Genomic DNA, 25,201 nt, shown 5'->3' on the forward strand with positions numbered 1-25,201 from the left:
GAAACACATGCACACATGAAACATGCGCGCACACACACACACACAACAATGCTGGGGTTGCAGAATGTTCCACACTGCTCCCAGCTTTGGCATGGGTGCTTGGGATCCAAACTCAGGCCTTCATGCTTGCACGGTAAGCGCTCTACCTGCTGAGTCACCTCCCAGAACCTCTGTCTCCTTCCTAACCCTTCCCTCACTCATCCTGTGTCCTGGGTGAGCGGGGTGGAGACTTACCATCTATATTTGGAGCTGCGTCCGACCCCTTGTCATAGAACACACCGTGGGGTAAAATGCTGTAGACCTTGTCTGCTTTGTTGGCAAAGGTCACTAGCAGGGTGTCCCCCACCTCTGCCTTGATGACTGGACCTGGGAAGCCAGAGAAGAGGATGAAAAGAGACAGGAGAAACAAATCAAACATTCTGAAGTGATGTCTACTCCCAGGTGAGTACACCCCTCAACATCAGAATGCATATCCTGTACCAAGGATTCCAAGATGATCCTGGGTCTCGGAGGGCATCTTTCTTCTACTGAAGGTGGCATCGACATATTCCGTGTACCGAGCCTTCCAATATCGTCCCCCTATTCTGTTTTCAGCTTGTGTGAAGTACACTGCAGAGTCACTATGAAAAGATGTGGGAGTCTGAGAATCTATCCAGACGCATCTCCCAGATGCACTCATCCTGGAACCTCATTTTGCATCTGTTCCAGGAGATCAAACACCCTCTTCTGGCCTCCACAGGCACCGGGATTGCACGTGGTGCACAATCATGCACAAAGGCAAAATATCTATATACATAAAATACAATTATTTTTTATCAACTTGAAAAAGACTATGTCATATGGAAGCCCAGAGACTTAAGAGGCAACACTAGACTTGGGTTTCGAAGGAAAAGTGTCATTTAACTGGACAGGGAGGAAAAGGACAGAGAGGCTGTGCAGCTTGCACAGCTTCCCATTAGACCTCACGGCTTATCTCAGTACAGAGTTCCTTATCCCCTGATACTGCTCCACATGGGCAACAGCAGTCTGTTCTGTGGTGCAGTTTCTCAGATGGCCCTAACCACCATTGTTTGCACTTAAGGTGTTCTCAGGATCTGCCTGGTACACAAAGGAGAAAGTGGATGAGCGAGCGAGTGAATGAGCGAGTGTGTTAGTGAATGAGTGGATGACAGAGTGAATGAGTTAATGAATGAGCGTGTTAGTGAATGAGCAAATGAGTGAACATATTAATGAATGAGTGAGCATGTTAGTGAATGAGAGAGTGAACGAGTGATAAGTGAATAGCACTTTGGATAAATAAATCTGTGAGTAAGTGAATGAATAATTGAATAAGTAAGCAAATGAGTGAGTTAGTGAACGAGTGAGCATGTTAATGAGTGAGTAAACAAGTGAGCGTGTTAATGAATGAGTGAGCGTGTTAATGAACGAGTGAGTGAGCGTGTTAATTAATGAATGAGTGAGCATGTTAATGAATGAGTGAACGAGTGAGCGTGTTAATGAACGAGTGAGTGAGTGTGTTAATTAATGAGTGAGTGAACAAGTGAATGTGTTAATGAATGAGTGAATGGGTGAGTGTGTTAATGAATGAGTGAGTGAACATGTTAATGAACGAGTGAGTGAACGAGTGAGCGTGTTAATGAATGAGTGAACAAATGAGTGTGTTAATGAAGGAGTAAACAAGTGAGCGTGTTAATGGACAAGTGAGTGAATGAGTGAGCGTATTAATGAACGAGTGAGTGAACGAGTGAGCGTGTTAATGAACGAGCAGATGATGAATGGATAAGTGAATGAATTGTGAGTGAATGAATGAGTGATAAATGAATATCACTTCAGATAAATGAATCAGTGAGTCAATGAATCTGTGAGTGAGTGAGTGAATAAGTAATTGAACGAGGGAGCATATGGGTGTTTCTAGAGTTTTGATCTAACCAACAATCACAAATCAATACTTTCCCACTTCTCAGCAGCCTGCACCTTTCTGAACAGAAGCAGAGCAGGAGTGGGTGGGGGGAAGCGTAGGTAATTAATTTATTTAAAAAATAAATTAATTTAAAAAATGAGGATTCTATAAGATATGACATCATAATGTCTGTCATCGGAAACACAGAGAGTAGAGCATAGGGAAAAGTCTGTTGCACACCTCTCTGGAGAGGAATTAGAAACACCAGCAGAGGACTTACCTGCCAGATGCATTCAGGGGAAACCCGGTGAACTTATTATAGCCTTGGGGAGCATAATCCCAAAGGACCTTTTCGGCTGCTATGAAGTAGTGTCTTTGTTGACCCTGCATCTTCGAGTGAGGGACATTACTTCTGCAGTTACCCACGTCGTACTGGCCCAGCATACCAGCTGTGTACGGAGGAAACACAGGCCTATGCGTGGATAAGATGCTCAGGAGAAACTCACAGAGTTGACTTCGTCAGCATTTGAAACTTTTATACAGAAAACTGAATGGCAAACAATGTTAACAAGACAGGATAAATGGTGTGGGGGAGTTTTTAATACATTTAAATGCAACGAATATTAACAAATTAAAGTTAATTATTCTAAACATAAAGAAAAAAGTAAATCCCCAGTAGATAATGGTCAGGGTACAGAATAGGGTTCTTGAGGAAAGAAGTAACAGCAGTAAGTAAACAAGTGGAAAAGTTTCTGTCTTAACTGTACTTATGCAGCACCACTGTTTGTGGCTAGAACTGATAGCATCTAAGACTCACAATTCCCAGGGTTGTCAGATGGGTGGAGGGCAGACATGCTCGCATGCTGTGGGTGGGTGAGCAACAGTGTCTGATAGGGAATTAAGCAGTGTGTCTGAAGCTTTAAAAAAAAATCCAATTCTGACCCAAGAATTCCAAATCTAGGATAAGATGACAAATCTGTACCTCGTTACAACAAAAAGGAGAGAAAGCAGAAGTGTTGAGCGACAGAACAGCGGTGAGGCCAGCTGTGGACCTGTGACGCCGGAGGCATCAACACTGATGAAGTCACTCTGCTCACTCACACGGAAACACGGCCACAGAATGCTGATGAGTAGGAAAGTAGCTGCAGGGAAGTGGAAATAGACCGGCTTTATCTCACCAAGTACAGAGCTATCTCTAGATGGGGCCATTGGTTACAGGAGCTGGAGAGAGGGCTCGGTGCTTGAGAGCACTTGCTGCTCCTGTAGAGGACCCAGGTCTGGCTCCCAGCACCCATCTGTGACCATCTGTGGCTCACAGCTGCCAATAACTCCAGTTGCAAGGAGTCCAACTCCCTTTTCTGGCCTCTGTGAGCATTTTATGCACAAAGTTCACATGAATACATGCAGGGAAAACTTATACACATAAAATAGGAATAATCTTTTTAAAAAGATAATAGCATAAATTTATGCTTCATGATAATATTTTCTGAGGGAATGGGCAACTCAATAAATATTTTATATTGGTCACTGTATAAATACCCATTTGTGGCTAAAACTGCCAGCTAGACCAAGCTGCCATATTAGTTTCACATGGCGATTGTTATTTTAGTTTAGATCTAAATTTGGAATTCATACATGAGAAAGTTTCTCCCCAAATTTAAGAGCGTGTGCAACATTAAGAGTAGGAACCTGGGGACTGGAGAGATGGCTCAGCAGTTAAGTATACTAACTGCTCTTGCAGAGGACCCAGGTTCAATTCCCAGCACCAACGTGGTGGCTCACAGCCATCTTTAACTCTCATTCCGAGGATATGACCACCCCTTCTGACCTCTGTTGGCACCAGATACACACATGGTACATAGACATGCATGCAAGCAAACTCTCATATACATAAAAATAAAATAAAATCAATCTAAAACTAATTTTTAAAAGAAGAGTAGGAACCTGTCTTGTCCATCTGGTCTTTCCATACTATTGTCCAGAACTTATTAACTGGTCTGAGTTTAGCTGGAATAACCCAGCTGACTGACACCAGGACCAGCTGCAGAAGGGTAACGGGAACAAGAAAGTGTTATCAGTATCACCCAAATGTCAGGACTCTCGCTATTAGCAACTGCGTGTGGTAGTAGCATCCACATTCAACCAGACTTTATTCATCTATGTCACTGGCATCTATTTTTCTTCCTGTTTTCACCATCTAAGAACAGGCCCTTTGGCTCTCTCCTTCTGTTTTCTTCAGCGTGGCCGCACTCTCTCTGGCTCTCTCTCTCTCTCTCTCTCTCTCTCTCTCTCTCTCTCCCCTTTCTCCCCTTTTAATAAATGCTTTTATGGCTAAAAAAAAAAACAAAAAAAAAAACAAAAAACAAAAAAAAAAGAACAGGCCCTTTGTGCCTTTGTGCAGTGTAACTCTGCTACTGGTCCCTGGCTGGTGCAGGGACCAGCGTTTCCCCCACGGGGTACATTCTATGTGTACAGTGATCACCCCAAGCCACTGTACTGAGCACAGCAAAGCCCCCGAGTGCCTGGGGGTGTGGATGTCACACCTGGTGCAGACACCTGTCAGCTTCTCAGCCTGGCCATTTAAGTCCCTTCCTGCAGGGTCATCTGCCTTCCTAGTCTCTCTTACGGCCCTTTGTCACAAACCCCACAGGAAGTGAGACACACTGTGGGTTGTCTCGAGGAACCAAGACCAGGACATCCAGCAAGCACATAGGTCAACTTTTTTTTTCTTTTTAGAATCTGCCTATGCTGAGCACAGAACGGTATCTACCAATGGACTTTTGTCTCCATATAAAGAGTGTTCTGCCAGAGCCGTGCAGAGCTGAGCTGAGCTGACACAGCACTTACGATGATCAGGAGGAAACTCAAGAACTGGGTGGGGATGACTCCTGAGCACATAAGGACTTTCATTTTCAGTTGCTGTGGCCTTTCCTCCCTCCATCCATTCATTCCCTCCCCACACATCTAGGCTCAGCTTAGGAGTTCGCTCCCCAGGAGCCCCGCAGACTTCTCTACGGGAGCAAGCAGCACACCCACTGGGAGTTCATGTTGTCCACTCTGTGTACTCTGTAAGTACCTAAGTTCCTGTAAAGTTTCAGATTATTCTTAGGGACATTATTAATAAACACCTGTAGGGGGCGCTAAACAAATGCACACTGTGTTTTTGAAGATACCCAATAGTCAAGTAGATGCAATGAATATGGGGATCTACTCAAGAGCACAGTGATGAGGTAAACCGCCCATGCCAAGCCTCTCCACACAGTCTCCATCCATTTCTTACCTTGCAGATGGTCACTGACTTGGCAGGTTATCATCCATTTCCCTGGATTCTCCACTATCATCTCCGTGGTGAGGAAGGTGGCTGGGAACAGGTTGACAACATCTGCCCGGTGCCCTCTGGTGATGAAGGTGTTACCATAAAAATAGATGGAATGGATGTCTATCTCATTCCCCATCCCAAACAGGTGCCAGGACACAGATTCACCAACACACATCTCGGGCTCGGGGAAGTTTCCAAAAAGGAATCCATTGAGGGCTGCAAACACAAACACACCGGTGGAAGACACTCCCCTGTAGACGTGATCAGGACCGAAGCCTTGGCAACATACTCACCAGCAAGGCTGGACAGTCAGCGTGGGTCATTGCTACAATGTTTTCCTGTAGCAATCTCCGACCTGGAAAAGTCTCACTACTCATGGTGTGAGAATCAGCGACTGAGCGCTTAGCCTCCAATGGGGCATCTGCATCAACCCTGCCCTGAAAAGTTTCAGGAAACATTGTGACCAGGGGGTTGGAAAGAGCTTAAGAGTGGCAGGATAGGGAAGGCTGCTGTGGAGTGCTGGCTTCTTCATGTGGTATGGCTGCTGCCCTCATGACCTTACGGCATCTGTGGTTACCTGGACAAGATGAAGCCAGTTAAAAATCCCAGCATAGAGAAGGGAGGGACTCAGGAGTGTCTGAGATATAACTGGCAATTGGTGGGTGCTGAGGGGCAGAAAGTCACTTTTCTTTGGAAGTATAGTCATTGATAGGTTGGCCATGGCCCACCGGGTAGCCATGGCATGCTCAGGCACATATGGGCAGTATCAATTGGACTCAGTAGGTTAATAAACAAAACAAAACAAAAAAAATTTAAAATGAAGTTATGAGGCTGGGACAGAGATGTGACAGAGGACTTTGGAGCAGTAAGTAGTGGAGATACAATCAAGATGCATTGTATACATGTATAAAATTTTCAAAGAATAAATTAAAGTATTATTTAGGGGGACTAGAGAAATGGTTGAGCATTTAGGAGCACTTCTGGCCTCCTCGGGCACCAGGCACAGACATGCATGCAGGCAAAATACATACACATTAAAAAAAAAACACTATTGTTCCTAACATGGTAATGGCTCAGACAACATCATTTATTCTAAGTCATTTTGGCAAATTTAAATTAATTGATCAATAAACCTTGTATTGATTTAACACCTTTTATAGATCACTTTCTCTTCCAGTTATTTCATCTATACTTGGCATGTCTCCTTTGCTAGGATTAACTGTTTTCAGACTCCTTCTTCACACAGCTGTTCTTTAGTCTAAACGTAAGTTAGTTTTGCTTACAAAATTCATTTCTTTGTGGGGTGGATTTCACTACAGAAGAATAAGTCCCGAATGGTGGGGAAGGGGCTGCATAGGTAGCTGAGTCTTGAACTTTATGATTTTCTGCAGTGTTTGGGGTCTCATCCCCAAGTTCTGAAGAACAGAGATAAAACTGGTCCCAGCAATGATTTCCACTCAAGTCCTGTTTTTGTGGCTTCCTGTCCTTTTCTTCTCCTCCCTTTCCTTCGCTCCTAAAACATTTGCCAAGCACTGCCACATACAAGATTGATGACGTCACCACAGAGAAGATGGATGGCATGTTATACAGGAGAGAATGTGTGTACTGACGTGGTCCTGCCTGACTGTGTGTTAGAAGCAGAGGCAGTCAATCGGAAATGCATTGACTGGGGACCTTCTTGTCCAGGCTCTCCTGGACAGATCTCTGGGACAGATCCCCTGGCCTCAGTCTGTCACTGACGATCTTGACTCAGACTCTGACCCCATTACATACTGCAGCTCCTTTCTTTTACAACTGAGTGTGCACAGGTCTGGTGTATAGTGAGTCTAGATGATTTAAAGAATGCCCAGGAAACAACAAATTCACAAGTATGCATTTAAACTCCATGCATGGCATAGTTCTGAGAATTTCACAAAGGCTTGGAAGACAGTTGCTGGATAAGCAGAGAGTCGTTATGTGGTGAGATTTTATTCTCCCTTCTGACAGCCTAAATCCACCCATCCTCTGGGCTTACCTCAGTGCCCAGTCCCTTCCTGATTATAAGGTTCCCTTCTGTTTTCTGTACTGTCTTGTCAGTACAATGTAGCACTTGTCTACTTAGTGTAGCTGGTGTACCTGGCCTTGTCCTGCCTCAGATCATTGGGATTCAAGGTGTGCTGTATCTTACGCCACTTTCAAACTACTGTCTTCCCAATCTACACCATCTCGCAGAATGAGGTCCAGGTTCCCATCTGTCTTGCTTCCCTCAAGTGCCTGATCATGCAGAAGCCCTGCCGCGCATCTGAGCTCATGGCAAACACTCACCATGCATCTTATTGCTCCTCTGGAAAACAGCGTCAGTCTTATCAACGGAATTCGGGTCAGTGCAGAAATGCCTGATGTTTTCATCCAGGTACCAGCTCTGGTTCTCATCCACAAGAGTGAACATGATAACAAACTCTCGGTCCACATCAGTCCTCGTCCCTGAGTATCTGTTCAGGACACCTTCCAAGAACGCCGGAAGAGTGAAGGAAAAGCAATTAGACATCAACTAAACCCAAGTGAGGCGTCTCTCCTGCCAACAGTGTCCAGTAAGCTCGATAAGGGTAAATCTGAGTAACCCACATCCTAGAGCATGCAAGCAGAAGCCAGCTCTAGCAAATGACAGAACTATAGAAGAGTCCCAAGGCTCAAGCAATGTGGACTTGGAAGCCTGGCTGCTCCCCGAGGAACAACTATAGACAGCACAGACACTCGTAAAATCAACAAGAGCAAACTGAAGGTATCGCTGGTCACTGGCTACATTATTTGCTCTCCGACATGTAGCTGATGGAATTTTATTTTTATTAAACAGAACTCTGCCATGATTTGCAACAAGTGTCTGAACTGTGCGCTCTGCTATAGTGTCAGCATGACCTCCCTCGTGGCCTACAGAAAGAATAGAGGAAGACACACATCCTATTTGAAGAAAGAAAGGTAGCGAAGCGAGATCTGAATCTTATGCACATTTTCAACATCCCCCATTTCCTAGGAAGAAGCTTTTGGGGGTGGGGAGACTACCTACCTTCCTTGCACACCAGCAGGGGTCCAATTAGCCCAGAGCAGATATCCTTAGGGGCATCGATGTGTGAGTGGTACACCCAGGTCAGGCAGTTGGCATCTGCTGGGGCGGGTGCGTATTCTTCTCTCACCGGCCAGACATAGGTGTAGTTCTGGCCAGGGGGGACCATGTCATCATCCTTGTTCTTTCCAGATGTCCCATCTGGGTATAAGGCTCCTTTCAACCAAAAGAAAAGACACTATTAAAACCCAGAGAGTTGACGCTACAGTAGAGAGGGCAGAACTTTCAAGTTGAATGTAAATGAGTCTCAGTGTATTTGCTGTGGAACTTGAGGAAGCCTGCCACGTTCTTAGTGCCCTGGTTTCTGCCGGCAAAGCCAGAATGCTGAAGTCTGCACCCACAAAGGCAGGAGAGCTCAGCGAGGAAATGTGTACAGATCGCTTCTCCCAGAAACACAGACTTCCAAATAAAGATGCTGATGATCCTGCTGCACAGGTCCGAAGGGGTTCAGGTCTCCTCACTCGCCATTGTCTTGAGACGAGACAGTCAAGCAGCAAAAGGAATAATGAGCACCACTTGGGGACTTATTACAGATTCATCCCCAGTATGGGTGGCACAAGAGATGAGAAAGGGGTGTTAGGGTTCTCCTGGCTTCCAAAGATATTACCATCTTGGGGGACAGAGTGGGTTTGTATTATGAACACATGCTCAGCTAGAGAACAAAGCAAAGGACTGCGAAGAATGTAATTTTGGATGATTTTGAAGGCTGTGTCTTTGAAGCTGAACACATCAAAGTCCAAGAAAACAAAACATTCTATACACATGTAGACATACAAATTGTTAGCAAAGCATTACAGACCAATATTTAGACATTTACTATTTCACGGACAAATAAGATTTATTCTCGTGATATCAAAGTTGCAAATCAATTAATGGAACATATAAATGGATTCAAGGGCAAGTATCCAGGACTCCCTTGAAAACCTCTCAGCCACCTGGGATTAGAAGACTTCTTCCTCAGCTCAGTACAGGCGACTAAGAAAACCCCACAGCCGACAGCAAGCTTAAGGAAAAGCAACCGCTTTCTTTCAAACACTGAGAACGAGATGAGGATGCCACTCTCGACACCACTACTATTAAATACTATCTCAAGGCTTTGCTAGTATAATAAGGAAAAGAAAATGAAATCCATATAGGTTGTCAAAAAAAGGGTTAAATTATCTTTATTTATGATGATGCTGCAATTTCAAGCTACAGGGAACAAGTTAACCCAGAGAAGAAAACCCACGCCCAATACACAACATCAACTCTTTTTCTAGATACAACCAAGAAACCATCCAAAAGAAAAAAAGAAAAGAGGAAAGAAAGATGAAAGAAAGAAGAAAGAAAGAAAGAGAGAAAGAAAGAAAGAAAGAAAGAAAGAAAGAAAGAAAGAAAGAAAGAAAGAAGAGAAGAAAAGAGAAGACATATCCAAGTCAACTGTTTCCCTAAAGCCCTGTCAACAAACAGTATGCTTAGCAAGAGGCCCTCTCAGTGTGGATGCAAAACTGAAGACCCTGCTGGGAGTCAAAAAAACTCCCAACTCCTGCTAATTTCTGTGTACCATCAAGACATCAAGTCACCATTTCCCATTTCATATGGGCTTTTTTATTTATGTATTTATTTTTAAATTAAAATTATTTTAAAATAAAAATGTTTATTTTAAATTATTAAATTAAATTATTAAAAATAAATTTAAATTATTTTAAATGAATTCATTTTTAAATTAAATTAAAATTAAATAAAACTTTAAATTGTGACATTCACATACACATTGTTCTTATTAGTCCTCCTCCACTTTCCCCATTCCCTGTCCCCTATTGTCCTCGTCACCCCTCCAGAATGCTCCCCTCTGCCTTCATGTCACCCGGATTTCATCATCCTCTTTTTTCTCTAGGTCCGCTATGGAATCTTCTTCCCTCTTATGCTCCCCTTCCTAGGTTTACAGTCCACACCCCGTACACACACAAGTACATACACACATGGAATAAATCTTGCTCGGTCTTTGGATATTCACTATCTTAAATATTACTGGATTTGAATTGCTGACAATTTTTGTGCACAAAAAACCGCCTGGGATCCACATGTGAGGGAAAACATGAAGAATTTGTCTTTCAGAATCTGGCTTATTTTACTTAACAGTTGCATCTGTTTGCCCGCGAAAGTATAATTTCATTTTTTCTTTACCAAATCAGATCCAATTATTTAATTTAGCATTTTCCTTATCTATTCATCTGTTGGGGGGTATCTAGGCTGTTTCTGGGTCTTAAATTTTGTGTAATTCTTTTTAAAGGTAAGGTGATGATTTCTCCTTCATTGATCAATAAGTTTATGTAATCTCCATTAAAAATACACTAGCTGCCTTGTTTAAATGAAACGTATACACAATAACCAAAAACTCTTTAAAAGAAGAATAAAGCTGAAGGAGTCATAATAGTATTCATTTTTAAATTTTACTGTAAATACTCAATAAGCAAGAAAGTATACCTGGTTGGCAGAGGAACACACCTTTAATCCCAGAACTTGAGAGGTAGAAGCAGATGGATCTCTGAGTTGGAGGCCAGCCTGGTCCACAGAGCTAGTTCCAGGATAGTCAGGACTACACAGAGAAACCCTGACTCAAAAAAACCAACAAAAAAAAAATAAGGAAGGAAGGAAGGAAGGAAGGAAGGAAGGAAGGAAGGAAGGAAGGAAGGAAGGAAGAGTATTGGTGCAAAGATATAGCTCAATAGAGCATATTGAGACCCTCAGTTGAACCCCTTTCTCTTAAGCTCACTGATGTTTGAAAACAGTCTGTGACTCACTCTCAGTCTCTTGGTCTTACTGGAGACTTGATCAGACATCTGTAATAAGCTATGTACTGTTGTGAGCAAAACTGAATTGAGCCTGGTTGTAGGACTATGCATGCCTACAATCCCTACATTCATGATGCTGAGGCAGGAGGATCCCTGCCAGTTCAGACTGGCCTGGACGACCAAGCAGCACAATTAAAAGAGAGAGAGAGAGAGTCAATCGAGGGCCCATAATCCCATGGACAGAGGGCCTGGCCATTGCATTGAGTTTTAACAGAGCCCTAGCAAGTTTGGGGCTAAGACTTGCCATGTTGGTGTACAGGAAGGGCAAGGCAAGAGACTAGTCTACAGTGATGGGGGGTGGATGGGGACAGGCAGCCTGTGTCATGCACAACTCGACGGTCACCATCTCCACACATTTCTCATGAATCTTGATTCCTCTGGAGAAGGCCTCCTGAAGAGTCCTATGGAGGATTTCAGTGGTTCTAGCAATCCCTTGAACTGAGTTCAAACCAGTCTGAGTCAGGAGCTCATGACCTTCAGAGATGCTCTGAAGGTTTGTGATATAAATATATTTTTACTGCACATGCACACACACATTGCACATGTAGCCCAGGCTAGCCTGAAATTCACCATTTATCTAAGCTAGCCTTGAACTCCTGGTCCTCTTACCTCTACCTCCAAGGTGAAGCATTACACACGTACACCACCTTTATGAGGTACTAGAGACCAGAGAGTGTGTTACAAGTGCTAGGCAAGTACTCTGTCAGCTGAGCTATGTATCTTCTCAGTGGTATTGTATATGCTATGGCCCGTGATCATTATCAACTTGACAGAATTTCGGGAGACACGCCTGTGGACATGCCTGTGAGAAGTTATCTTAACTGGGTTAATTGAGATATCTAAAAGTGGGTGGCACCATTGCATGGTGGACCTGAAATGCCCCTAATGTCGAAGACTTGCTTTCCTGAGGGAAGGTGATGTTCCTTTTGTGGAGCTGAGCAGAGCCTAGTGGAAGGTCTTGAGGTCACAGTAGATTGTGAGGGTACAGTCACAGGGCACTGGAGGGGACAGTGGATTCAATTCTTTCCTCCTGTCTTTCCCGGTCTCACCCATGAGGAAGTGGTTTTAGGAGGCCACATGCTTCCTACAGGGATGTGCAGCCTCCCCCATGCGCCCAACAGCTGGGACCAATAAATCATGACTGAACCTCCCCAACTGTGAGACCAGGGAGAGAACAGAGGGAGACAGTGAGCATTAGAATCAGGGCATTCTTTGCAACCGTGCATTGTCAATCAGAGTTATCTGATAAGTGAAACAGAAACAAAATCACCTTCCGAATCCTTGTTGTAGAAAACACCATGCGGATGCAAAGAGTAAGGTCTGGAAGCGAAGTTCTTCAGGTGGATAACGATCACGTCGCCCACTTCTGCCCTCAGGATGGGACCGAGGAAGCCCAGCCAGGGGGGCTTGGGGATCTCCGTGGAGTAGCTCCCATCTGTGTAATGTCTATAAACTGCCTTCTTGTAGATTCCGCCTATCCTGTTGGGCCCTCGTTCGAGAAACAAGGTTGCGAGTCTGGAAGTGAGAAGGCAAATGTTTCACTTGCAGCTCAAGAAGAACCTGCCATTTGTCCTTAAAGGGTCGTCAGAGGCCATATTATGTATCAGTTACCTCTGTAGACTTGGCAAGATTACTTTTACTTTGCCAGTGTGGAAACGAAGTAGGGCTGGTTAACTGACAAGCCAAAAGACATAAACAGTGCCCACAGCCAAACTGGAAAAAGCCAAGTGTTCTGAAGCCACACTCTCCACTTGCCCCTTCCAGGCCACAGGGTCCCCCACTTTTTACTTATTTGCTTGTTCATCGTGTGTGTGTGTCTATAGTGTGCTCAGGTGTAAGTGTGTGTGTGTGCTGGTCCATGTATACATACGTGCACATTTGTACAGAGGCTGAAGTCAAGCCTCAGCTATCTTCCTCAGTACTGTCAACATTGTTTATTATACAGGGTCTCTTGCTTTCACGTAAAACGTGGTGATTCAAATAGGCTGGCTGGCAGTGAGCCCCGGGGGTCTGCCAGTCCCTACCTCCCATGCACAGCCCCCCAGTGTGGTAAGAACCTCCTGACTGGGTCATTACCCCCTCCTCTGTTCGTTCAGCTCACACTTCCTGTGCCCTGCATGTGTGCCCAGTGCTTTGTAGGTGAAAGGGACTCTAACGAAGGGAAAGTGAAGTAGTACACAATGCAGCGGAAGGCTGGGGTAACAGAGAAAAATGAGCAGTGCACAACGCAGTGGGGGGGGCCCATGGAATGCAGTGGGAGGCCCGTGGAATGCAGTGGGAAGCCCGTGGAATGCAGTGGGAAGCCTGTGGAATGCAGTGGGAGCCTCGTGGAATGCAGCAGGAGGCCCATGGTAACAGGGGAAATGAGCAGTGCACAACGCAGTGGGGGGCTCATGGAATGCAGTGGGAGGCCTGGGTAATGGAGGGAAATGAGCAGGGCACAATGCAGCGCACAATGCAGCGGGAGGCCTGTGGAATGCAGTGGGAGGCCCATGGTAATGGAGGGAAATGAGCAGTGCACAGTGCAGTGGGAGGCCCGTGGAATGCAGTGGGAGGCCTGGGTAATGGAGGGAAATGAGCAGTGCACAATGCAGCGGGAGGCCTGTGGAATGCAGTGGGAGGCCCGTGGTAATGGAGGGAAATGAGCAGTGCACAGTGCAGTGGGAGGCCCAGGTAATGGAGGGAAATGAGCAGTGCACAATGCAGTGGGAGGCCTGTGGTAACTGAGTGGCTGATAAAACAAACACAGGCACAGTGTTTCTTTTTAAAAAATATAATTCTTTCACTAATTCTTTGAGAACTTCCTGTGTGCATTCAATATATCTTATCACAGTCACCCCCATTCTTCCTGCCTCCTTCCGGATCCAGCCCTACCCGCCCCCATTCCACTTCCTAAATTCATGTCCTCTTAAAAATATGCCATAACTTACCAGAGGCATTTTGTGCTGCCTGTATGCTCCTGGGTGTGGGACCGTCAACTGAGCATGGTTGACTACCCGAGGTCACACCTCTTAAAGAAAAGCTGTTCCTTCTTTCCCTCCCATTAATCCACTAGCGCCTCCATTGCACGGGAAGCTCATGAGCCTTTCCTGCTCCATGCCAGAGTGTTAACTGGCTTGATCTTGTGCGAGTCTTCTGCAGGTAACCACAGCTGCTGTGAGTTCCTGAGTCGACACTTCTGTTATATGCCGGTACAACTTGCAAGCCTTGGACTCAGCACTCAGGATTCAGAGGGGACACAGCCCCTGCCTTGAAGGAGCTCCATTTTGGAAGGGAGACTTGTGAGAAGGAAGATTATGTACTGAGTGGGAGAGGCCAGGGGAGGTTTTCTGCACAAAGCGCTGCCTAAAGTAAGCTCCCACGCTTCCTAGGAAGTTTTAGGAAAGAGGAATCACAGAGACCAAGGAGGAGGAGAAGGGCCGGTCTGGAGGGCGGCAGTTCTGCCTGAGTAGCCCCACTCGCCATTCTCTGGTCTGAGAACACATCTTCCCTGTGCGCATCCTGCGTGTTTTGAATGGGGTGCCAGTGACAGAGCAGGTGACGCAGTTTCCCCTGCGAGCATATCACACTCCTCTGTACATCACAACAGATGGGACTTGTGGCCTAGAACCTGGACCACCCTGACCACAGAGTCCAGAGACAGCATGTTCAGTTGGTTTAGTCTGAAAATCAGGGGATCTGTGAAGGATTTCCTTGATGACAGGCACAAGGTTCAGGAGCTCTGATGTTTGTATAAAGACAAGGCAAACAGGAGGTCGTGATGGGCATGCCAAGTGGAAGATGTAGTTTAAGCCAGGTGTCAAAGGCAGGCTTCAGTTTAGGGAAACAAAAGTAGATTTATATGACCAGGAAGTGTGGTGGGAGGGCAACTGCTGGGAGATGTGGATGCTGGAAGAAAGCAAGCAGGCACAACATCTGTATATACACGTCACTAAGGTTCTCACACGGACGTTTGGCATGTCTAACTAATATTTCAAGCATCTTTTAAGGTCAGTTCAAATTCTTCCTTTTTAAAAAATTAGGTTTATGTGTTTTATTTTATGTGAGAGTGTTTTGCCTGCGTGTGTGTATGTAGATCAAGTAGATATTTTGGCACCTACAGAGGTCAGAAGATGGTATCAGATACCCGGAACTGGAGCTATGGATGGTTGTGAACCACCAAGTGGGTGCTGGGAATCCAACCCAAGTCCTCTGCAAGAGCAACAGCTGCTCTTAACCACTGAGCCATTGCTCCAGCCCCAAATTCTTCCTTTTCTCATTTCTCTTTATAGTCAGTGCTCTGTTCAGAACACTAGACCAGTAATGGCATTTTCTAAAACGTGCTGTCTGTCCTTGGCTGGAGATCTAATCAAAGGCAGTTAGCTTTTCTATCCCAAACTTGCACTAATGCCCCGAAAGAGTCTCTGCTTGCTTGGGACCTAAGACAAAGTAGCAAATGAAACCTCCATGAATTTGTCAGTGATGGACAAGTCAGAGGCGGGGGAGAGTGTTGCCAACTGCATTTACAGAAGAGCTCGGGTGGACACACTTGAGCTTAAATATCCTCCAGACATTTAAGAGTGGCAGGCATATTTTTGTCTTTTGCCTCACATCTGAGCAGCTGGTAGTGGCTGCTTAGAAAAGGGGCGGGGCCAAGGTGCATCATGTGGGAAAATTAGGGAGCCAGGAAGGCATCTGCTGTGGAGTTGTGCTTTGCCTGTGCTCCGGCCAGACAGGAGGCAACATGATGCTTCGGGATCTTTGAGTGTGACCTGTCTGCACACGGATGACATCATGCCTGAGTGTGACCTGTCTGCACACGGATGACATCATGCCTGAGTGTGACCTGTCTGCACATGGATGACATCATGCCTGAGTGTGACCTCTCTGCACACGGATGACATCATGCCTGAGTGTGACTTGTCTGCACACGATGACATCATGCCTGAGTATGGCCTGTCCGAACACAGATGTCATAATGCCTGGCACACCCTTGAGCCGTTTTCCTGGAGTGGTATGTCTAGGGAAGACCCCTTCCATGCTCACTCACTATCCTGTCCTAAACCATCTAATATGACCACGTTCTCAGACCAAACACACCAGCACTAAGTCTGTTCCAAAGACGCTAGCCTCAGTCTCAAGGTAGGAAAACTTTCATGGGATCAAGTCCTCTGAAAGGTCAGAGCAGTCAAGTTTCACCTCAAGGAGCCTAGAACGTCACTGCGGAGTTAAAGTACCGTGGGGCAGGAGAAAATAACTTTGAAGAAAGAGAGTTCCTACGCCCGAAAGTTCTCTGGACTGAAGACTGTTTAGGGCTTAGAAAAAGGCTTTGCTTATGATGAAGTTAGGGAACAGATCTAAGTGACCCCAAGGGTTGTGTCCACTAAAACCTACTCCACAGAGGACTATTCTGGATGTCAGGATGAGCTCCTCTCAGCACAGTGTTAAGGGAGGTCAGAGGCTTCCACACCATGCAGCCTCCTCTCCTCAGTGATCATCAGTCTCTTCTCAACACGAGAGCTGAACACACACCCTTGCAGATGTCACTCAGCTGAGCCCCAAACCACCTGCCTGCCCTGGCACTGCCTCACTGTTCTTCCCAGGACACTAGAATATACCAACCCTGTCTGCCCTTGATGCTAAGCCAGTCAGGAGAACTTCAATGAGGAAGGCAGAAGCAATGGATTCAGGACCTCCCTGGAGAAAGCAGAGCCTGCCCAGATAAAAGTATATTTCCCTGGATCCACACTGTGTGCGTGAATACACAGCAAACAGCTGTGCACAAGGTGTATGTGTGAAGTCACAGCAGACAGCTGTGCACACAGTGTGTGTTTAATACACAGCAGAGAGCTGTGCACACAGTGCGTGTGTGAAGTCACAGCAGACAGCTGTGTACACGGTGGGTGTGCAGGTGAAAACACAACACACATCTGTGTATGTGGTGCCTGTTTGAAGTCATAGGGCAGAAGCCCCCTCTTGTGGGTTCTAGAAGGCGATTCTTCCTCCTCAGAAGGAAAGAACAGAAGCTCCCTGGGGAGCCAAGTAGAGAAAGAAGCTGTGACTCCAGAGTGCTATGTGTTCCATCTATGAGGGGGACACTGTGCCTCAGAAGTTCCCCACTAGTAACTGTGTGAAAGCCAGGGTAAGAATTTCAAGTGACACACGGGCATACACTGTGATGGAGATGACCTCCAAAAGCCAGTAAAATTGGTGATAGTTGGAGAACATCTTTCAGTACTGTGGTGGGTGTCCAGGCTAAGACCTGAGGGTTCATGGCTCACAAGGTGTGTGCAGCTCAGCAAAAATCCATCCTCTGCCTAGTTTAGGTTCATTTTCCCATCACTCATCATGAAGCAACTGAGGTTCATGACTGTAACTGGAGGCCAGGTCTATCACTCTGAGTGCCTGTACTCAGAAGAGTTACGTTTGGTTGGGTAAATCCTCACTGGTAAATGGCAACACAGTGTGGTCTCTCTGGATGCCAGGTCTGCTGTTCATATCAGAAATATGTGGATACAGTGAAGGTGAGTCAGAAACTCATGGCAGCAGTACAGTTGACCAGAGCAGATGTGGGGCTCTTAGAGCCACAAGACTCAGCGTTATCTACGCCTGGAAAGAATACTACTCACAAAACGAAAACAGGACCATATCAGGACACCCAACACTGGGCAAAGAGGGTGGAGGCAGATTCCACATGAGAACCGAGAAGCCACGCCTTCCCTAATTAGATGGGTAATTTTTAAAACCTATCTGGGTTATGTACTCCCATATAATTCTTTTATTATGATTCCTGTAGTGTCACCTAAAGCATGGGTCCTGCTTTGGCTCACTTGCTTTTTCCAGAAGCCCCTCAGAATACACAGAACTTGTGTGAAAGAAAGAAAGAAAGAAAGAAAGAAAGAAAGAAAGAAAGAAAGAAAGAAAGAAAGGAAGGAAGGAAGGAAGGAAGGAAGGAAGGAAGGAAGGAAGGAAGGAAGAAAGAAAGAAAGAAAGAAAGAAAGAAAGAAAGAAAGAAAGAAAGAAAGAAAGAAAGAAAGAAAGAAAGAAAGAAAGTCCCCAGAGCTTTGTGGAAAGTGTGTCTGGGAGAACAGAGCTCACCCAGTGTGAGCTTCATCACCTCCAGTACAGCTTTCCTCAGATCAAAAGGGCCCGGAGCCACTCGAGTCTCTCTTTCCTATTCTCTAGAAGTCCTTCAGATAAAGCAATGACCATTCCTTGTGAAAATGGAGGTCTAGATTGGTCACATGCTAAGGGAGGGAAGATTTCTTCAGAAATTTCAAGGAATGCTCTCAGCCTTAGCTCCTATGAGGAGTGTGACTTTTATTTTGGACGTGTGGCCTCCAGAACCAGGAAAAAGTAAATTATTTGAATCCACCTAGTTTGTAACCATTTGGTCACAGGCATGAGAAACCAACACACCTCCAAGAATTGTGCCCATTTTTCTGAAGACCAACATGAAGCAATGCTGGGGAAGTTTCCCTGTATTTCCTAGTCCCCCGTCAAGGACCGCTGTGTCTGCGGGACATGCGCAGGAAGGAGTCTTAGACCCTTAGCTGTCACACTGTATGTTCTCCAGATCTCAGGGACCCTGCCTTGGAGGAAGAAAGAGGAAGAGGGGACCAAGAAGATGCCCCTGACTGCGGGGAAATAGAGGAGACAGGGGCTTCCATATCTTCTCAGTGCCCACACTTCCCCCTTTTGCCTCATAGCAGAATTGAATTCCATCTTAGAAATCGCATAATAATTGACCTTATTTTCCAGTCTCCTGTGTGTGAGTGTCCAGTGTGGCGCAGCTGGTTGGGGTTTCTGCTTCCTTTCTTTGTACTGGGGATTAATTAAACTTGGGGTCTCACGTATACTTGGCAAACACCGCTACCATTGAGCTCCACTCCACATGGCTGGTTGAGGTGTCCATGGCAGTCGTCTAAAGACTGGTGCAGCATAAATATCCCTGAAGAAGGAAGCTTCATGCTAAGGATGGTTGACCCAAAAATACAGAGAGGCCCTAAATCTCCATCATTCAAGCTTTTTAGCAAGCTTTTCGGCTGCTCACATCTGGACTGCGTTTTAGCAAACATAAAATTTTAATTTGTTCAACGTGCTCTTTTCTGGGATCTGTAGCCAAGCACTTATCTGTATAAGATATAGCAGCTCCAAGCTATTCATGATTTTCAGAAATCTTGTGGTGTGTGGGAGGGAGGGAAGGAGGGAGGGAGGGAGGGAGAGAGGGAGGGAGGGAGGGAGGGAGAGAGGAAGGGAGGGAGGAGGAAGATGCCACAGTGTGTATATGAAAGACAACCATCATGAGCTTCCACCTCATCTGAGGTAAGATCTTCCTTTTGCTTGCCATGGCATACGTGCTTTCAAGTGTTTTCTTGTCTCCACTTCCCATCTCACAGCAGGAGTGCTGCGATTTTGGGTGCACACTATCATAATTACATCTGGTTTTCTGTGGGTTCAGGTCTTCTTGCTTACACACCAACTGATGCACCCACAGAACCGTTTCTCCAGCCGAAGTTTGCAAACGATGCCGAGTGGAAACAACTGAAAACTTGAAAGCTGCAGTCCATCTAAGACCAAGCAATGATAAAATGAAAGCCTTGACTGAAAGACACTTAAGGAAATGCTCAACATCCTTAGTCATCAGACAAACGCTAATCAAAACAACTCTGCGATTCCATCTTACACCTGTAAGAATGGCCAAGATCTAAAACACTGATGACAACTTATGTTGGAGAGGTTGTGGGCTAAAGGGAACATTCCTGCATTGCTGGTGGGAATGCAAGCTGGTACAGCCCCTTTGGATGTCAGTGTGGCTATTTCTCAGAAAATTAGGAAACAACTTTCCTCAAGACCCAGCAACTTCACTTTGGGGTATATATCCAAAGGATGCTAATAGTGCCACAAGGACATGTGCTCAACTATGCTCATAGAAGCTTTGTTTGTCATAGCCAGAACCTGGAGACAACCTAAATGCCTCTTGACTGGAGAATGGATAAAGAAAATATGGTACATTTACACAATGGAGTACTAAACAACAGAAAAAAATGACATTTTGAAATTTGCAGGCAAATGGATGGATCTAGAAAACATCATATTGAGTGAGGTAACCCAGACCCAGAAAGACAAATATCATATGTACTCACTCATAAGTGGCTGGCTTTTAAACATAAAACAAAGAATATCAGCCTACAAATCACAATCCCAGAGAACCTAGACAACAAAGAGGACCCTAAGAGAGACTTACATGGATCTAATCTACATGGAAAGTAAAAAAAGACAAGGTCTCCTGAGTAAGTTGGGAACATGGGGACCCTGGGAGAGGGAAGAAGGGGAAGGGAGAGGAAGGGAGGGGAACAGAGAAAAATGTAGAGCTCAATAAAAATCAATAAAAAATAAAGCCTTGAAAGTTGCTGTCCATCTAAGACCAAACACTGATAAGATGAAAACCTTGACTTCGTGCTAGATCTTATAGAAGCCTCTCTGCCTCCATCCTGTTCCCTCTATCAGCTTTCTTTCCAGTAGATGAAGAAGCCTCTCTCTCATCCCCATCGTAGACCCTCCTTCTAGAGGTGACTCAGACTCTGTCCTACCAATGGGCTGCTGCAGTCATGGTCAGGGGACCTTTCTCTAGGAGCCCCTCCAATGTGGGAGCTTTGACAGAAACCAGCCACAGTCCTGATCAAGGGCATCTCACATCCATAGGCAGCCTTGTATTCCACTGGGAAGAAGATATATGCATAGTGCTTGCCTAATAAGGTCTGTGATTTAAAAAAAAAAAAAAAAAACCAACTCTGGCTTTAACTAAGATGACCCACTCAGCTGCATTAAAGAGCAGGGTTTACCACTGAAGCACAGTCACACCTTAATTAAGATTTTTATGAGCCCCAGCAGCCCTGGCATGAAGGGATCAAAATGCTGACACAAATCCCAGGCAAATCAAAGGATCCTGATGTCCCCATTCCACCCAGTGAAGAAGGAGAGGAGCACACAGAGAATGTGTTTCTAAATAGAACACACTTCTGAAATCCTCTACTTTCTAGGAAACATTATTGCTTGACACTCCCAGACATGTTTTTGGACACTATGGCCAGCAAAGGCATCACACTGGCAAGTTCAATTGCACTGTCCAGTTGTTGGAATCTCAGCATAAGAATTTCCACTTATTTCCCTTCTCTTCTGCAGGACCTCAAGCATCTCCATCCTGTTGAGTTTTGGGTTCCGAAAGTCTTGGCATTGCTGAAACTTTCATATCCACTCCTTTCTCCTATTATCTTTTCCTTTTCAATTTCTCTTATCCAAAGTGAAAGCAACCAGAACAGCTCCTGGTGTTTTGGCTTCAGAGACTCAGAGCGTAGGCTTTCTGGTCTACTTCACATGCAATACGGCCTCTGCCAAGGCTCTGTGTAGTGGAAGGGGGTTAACACGTGGGGCCTTCCCCTCTGTCTTCCTGGAGCTCTGACTCTGGCTGTAGAGGGGTGTGGGCTTACAAGCACGGAATAACACAGAGGGAAGAAAAACAGCCCATCTGTGTGTATGAGGACCTCAGTCAGGTTAGAAGGGAAAGAGCTGGGTCCACCTGGAGCTGTAGGAGAGAACTTCATTAATGTGGACTGAAGAGTTGACGTCTCGAAGGGTGGAGGGGGCCTGAGGAATGTCTCAGCAGTTAAGAATGTATGCTGCTCTTGCAGAGGATCTGAGTTCAGTTCCCAGCACCCATGTGGACAGCTCACGTCTGCCTGAAACTCCAGCTCCAGGGAACACAATGCCTCTGGCCTCTGAGGGCACTTTACATGCACACACCCACCACAGGCACACATTGTCTTTCATCTATTTTTTTAACACTGGGGGACTTGATAAAATAAAATACAGAACACTCCTAAAACAATCACATGAGCACACTTCCATTCCTAGGTCTTCTGGGACTTCGATTTCAAGAGCAGACATTTGAAAACCACTCCTCTGTTTCACTAATCTCTGTGGGGACCTCTCTAAAACTAGAAAAACAGGTAGGATTTTTTCTCACTTAGTGACAAAAATAAAATCCGATGCTCAAGTGACATTAGGGATGATTTAAACTCCCTCCTTGGTCACATTTAGAAACACAGTAGATGGTGAGGCAAGTTCAACACCACACAGCAAAAACTACAAGTTTAGATTGTTATTCAGGATTGCTCCATTCTGGTGAAACATTGCCACTTGAATCCCTGGGTCTTCTGAATGCTGAACATTTGTCTGAGTACCCAAACAATGTTCTGCCAGGATGAAGTCTGTCCATCCCAATAATGTGACTTCCTTTTGCTTTAAAGATCCAGATGACTGACTTTTTGCTCTGTCTCCCAAGGGATATTGGGATATTGGTGCTGACAAGGTTCTTTGGAAGAAAGGCTATTCAGGTTATTGGGACCTTCTCCTCTGTTCGTGGAGCTTGAGTGACTCCAGAGTGTGCATGAGGCTCATCTATGTCCCTCCATCATAGCTTCTTGACATGCAGCTGGGTGTGTACTGGAGGCCACAATCAAATCTGTCAACTCGCCCCGAGTCACCTGCCACAGCCTGCAACTGTCCAGTAAGCACCTGGGATAATCTGCCTTCTCCCTTCAAAAGATAGCCACAGATCTAGACAAAAATGTCCCCTGCCAAAGGGGGTGCTTATAGTCCAGCTATCATCAATATGACATAATCTTGTGCCAGCGACTTCCAACGCCAGGCACCCAGTTTTAAGGAGCCAAAACTGGTGTAAGGGTGCCTCCCTCAGACCTGGTCCACAGAAATGGCTTCAACAAGTCGAGTTTCTTTTTCACCTCAGAATTCTCATCCATGGTACTGCCCTTCATTCAAAGCCCCTTCTTCTAGTTGAGGGGATCCAGAGAAAGACCCCCTTTTCTTCATGTTTCTGGCTTTGTCTAAATAGCATGTGAGTCTTGAGTATTTATGTTATTTGGAGGTTTTTAAACAAATTCAAAAGTCAGCGTGGCCACTGACTGTTCAGGACCATTTTTAACTTCTCTCTGAGAAGAACGGAGGTGAGATTAAATGCACCCTTAGTAAGAATTAAGACTTTTCTAGAAAGTTCACACACTGAGATTACTTCCTTCTTTCAAGGCTGGATTCAGCTCAGTAGGAAATGGTCAACTTTTCTAAGAAGTCGGTAACACGGAAGGAGAACACATGGGCCCTGGGGCCCAAGCCATGTGTTTGATGAGGCCGTTTACCTGGTAAACTACAAGCGTTCAGCCTCAGAGCCTCCATCCTGGCTGGAAAAATGGGAATAATACCATCTGTAGGCACAAGCGGATTAAGAGTCCATAACACAAGTCTTGAGTAAAAAAATAATACAAAGCTTAATGAACAATCTTTGGTCATCAAGTTGGCAAGATCCTAATTTTTTTTTTTAGATAACAGGACATGACTGTCATGATTATGTTGTTATAAAGGAAAGAAGTTGAATATCAAAGCAAACTGGATCTTAGGTCTTTCCTCTAGGTGTCAAGCTGGCTCTAGAAGATTTGCTGGCAGACCCCACACCATTCCTAAATTTGAGCAAATAAATTCACGTTTGGGGAATGGAATGTGGGTGTTGAATACAGGGGACTCTAGCAATCAAGAAAGGAATATGAATTCAGGTACCCAACAGTTGCCAGATCCAAGATGCTCTGAGAACCATGAAGTTGAAAACACACCACTTCAGCTTGCTAAACCAGTGGTGGCTTCAGAGGCAGACCATGGAGCAAGAAAGAGACCTGAGATGCTGGGCCCTGGAGTGGAGGGTACTCTCTGCTCAATCAAAAGCCAGAGATGCTCCAGCAGCATCGTCCCCAACTGTGTCGTGAGCGACAACCCTGTGGGATGAAGGGGTCAAGGCGGAACAAGCTCTTCAGCAGAGGAAGACTCAAGTAGAGTCTTGAGTAGACTCTAAGTAGACTCAAGGAAACTCTTCAGATACAACCAGTTCTATTATAACCACCCCCACTTCACATCTTACACCACAAAAGGAAAGCAAGACCACGCACGGCATGGCTAACATGCCACATTCCGCAAACAGAACTAAGAAAACGGCTTTGACACTTCCCAAATTTGTCTTTGTTTTCTTTTTAACAAAGTCCAAGGATCTTCTAGAATCTAGAAACTGCCAAAGAAAACCTACTATTCAAAACACCTTGTTGTGGATGTCTCCTCACAGTCAAAGGTAGCAGATGGCTCGGTGGATACACACAGAGGAGAATTTCTCTCACAAGTTACAGATCCACGGATACACACAGAGGAAAATTTCTCTCACAAGTTACAGATCCACCTCGGTTAGGGCTTCTCAGGCAGAAACAAAACCTGCCTTTCCACCTCAGTCAGTTCACCTCCAACATAGTCACCTCACAATCACAACCTCCCTGGCATAGAGCTGAAAATAGGTCAAACTGAGAGTCTGTGAGGGACCCCACTTTCACTCACTTGTCTTCTGAGAAGCTCTTCCCAGTAATGACATCCTTCCCTTGAGGCACATAGTTCCAGTATTCTTCCACAACCCCGATGTAGTATGTCCTGGTGACAGCACCAACCAGCCCAAGCAGACCCAGGAGCGTGAGAAGGATGCAGCCAGCCGGCTGCGGCTGAGACATTTGTGGATGTGACTCCGGCAGGCAGCCTGCTAGGGAGTCAACCTGTGATCCCTCCCCCTCACTCAGAGCGAGTTATAAATAAGGAATGGACTGGACTGGCTCCTCCTCCTCAGGTAGCTTGGGGTTGGGACAGAGGCTGACAACTTGAACAAGCAGACCTCCTTCAGTGGGAGAGTTGCCATGACAACAAACTTGCCAGCCACCCGAAAGATGCATAACTGGCTTATTCATTTACTGCCCAAGCTAAACGGGCCTGTTTCTGAGAGTTTTTAGTACTCTGCTCGGATGTGAGTCATTTGTCTTCCCTGGAAGCAGCAGGGAAACAACCTGAGCTGATGGATTCTCCCTACTTCCTCTTTTCTCCACACGTATCACAGAGTTTTGTGAACTGGAAAGTGGGCTGGCCATTGTGGACCATCAGGAAATATTCCAAGCACGGAAAAAGGTTTAGTCTCT

The 25,201-nt window shown here is 45.5% G+C and overlaps 1 protein-coding gene across 1 annotated transcript in view; it reads right to left on the minus strand.

Annotated features, from left to right (window-relative positions):
• Hephl1 (hephaestin like 1) overlaps nt 1–24,745 on the minus strand; it is a 57,300-nt gene extending 32,555 nt beyond the window's left edge. Inside the window, exons 1-8 of the mRNA XM_057768150.1 lie at nt 24,579–24,745; nt 12,424–12,668; nt 8,263–8,475; nt 7,524–7,703; nt 5,181–5,435; nt 2,181–2,349; nt 481–620; nt 235–366 (exon numbers count right to left, since the gene is read on the minus strand). Of these exons, the coding sequence (XP_057624133.1) occupies nt 235–366; nt 481–620; nt 2,181–2,349; nt 5,181–5,435; nt 7,524–7,703; nt 8,263–8,475; nt 12,424–12,668; nt 24,579–24,745 (1,501 nt within the window). The remainder of the gene's footprint in view (nt 1–234; nt 367–480; nt 621–2,180; nt 2,350–5,180; nt 5,436–7,523; nt 7,704–8,262; nt 8,476–12,423; nt 12,669–24,578) is intronic.
• Nucleotides 24,746–25,201: the final 456 nt, after the last annotated feature.

This window comes from Chionomys nivalis, chromosome 4 (assembly GCF_950005125.1).
Source record: "Chionomys nivalis chromosome 4, mChiNiv1.1, whole genome shotgun sequence".
In the NCBI taxonomy this organism is placed as follows: Eukaryota; Metazoa; Chordata; class Mammalia; order Rodentia; family Cricetidae; genus Chionomys; species Chionomys nivalis.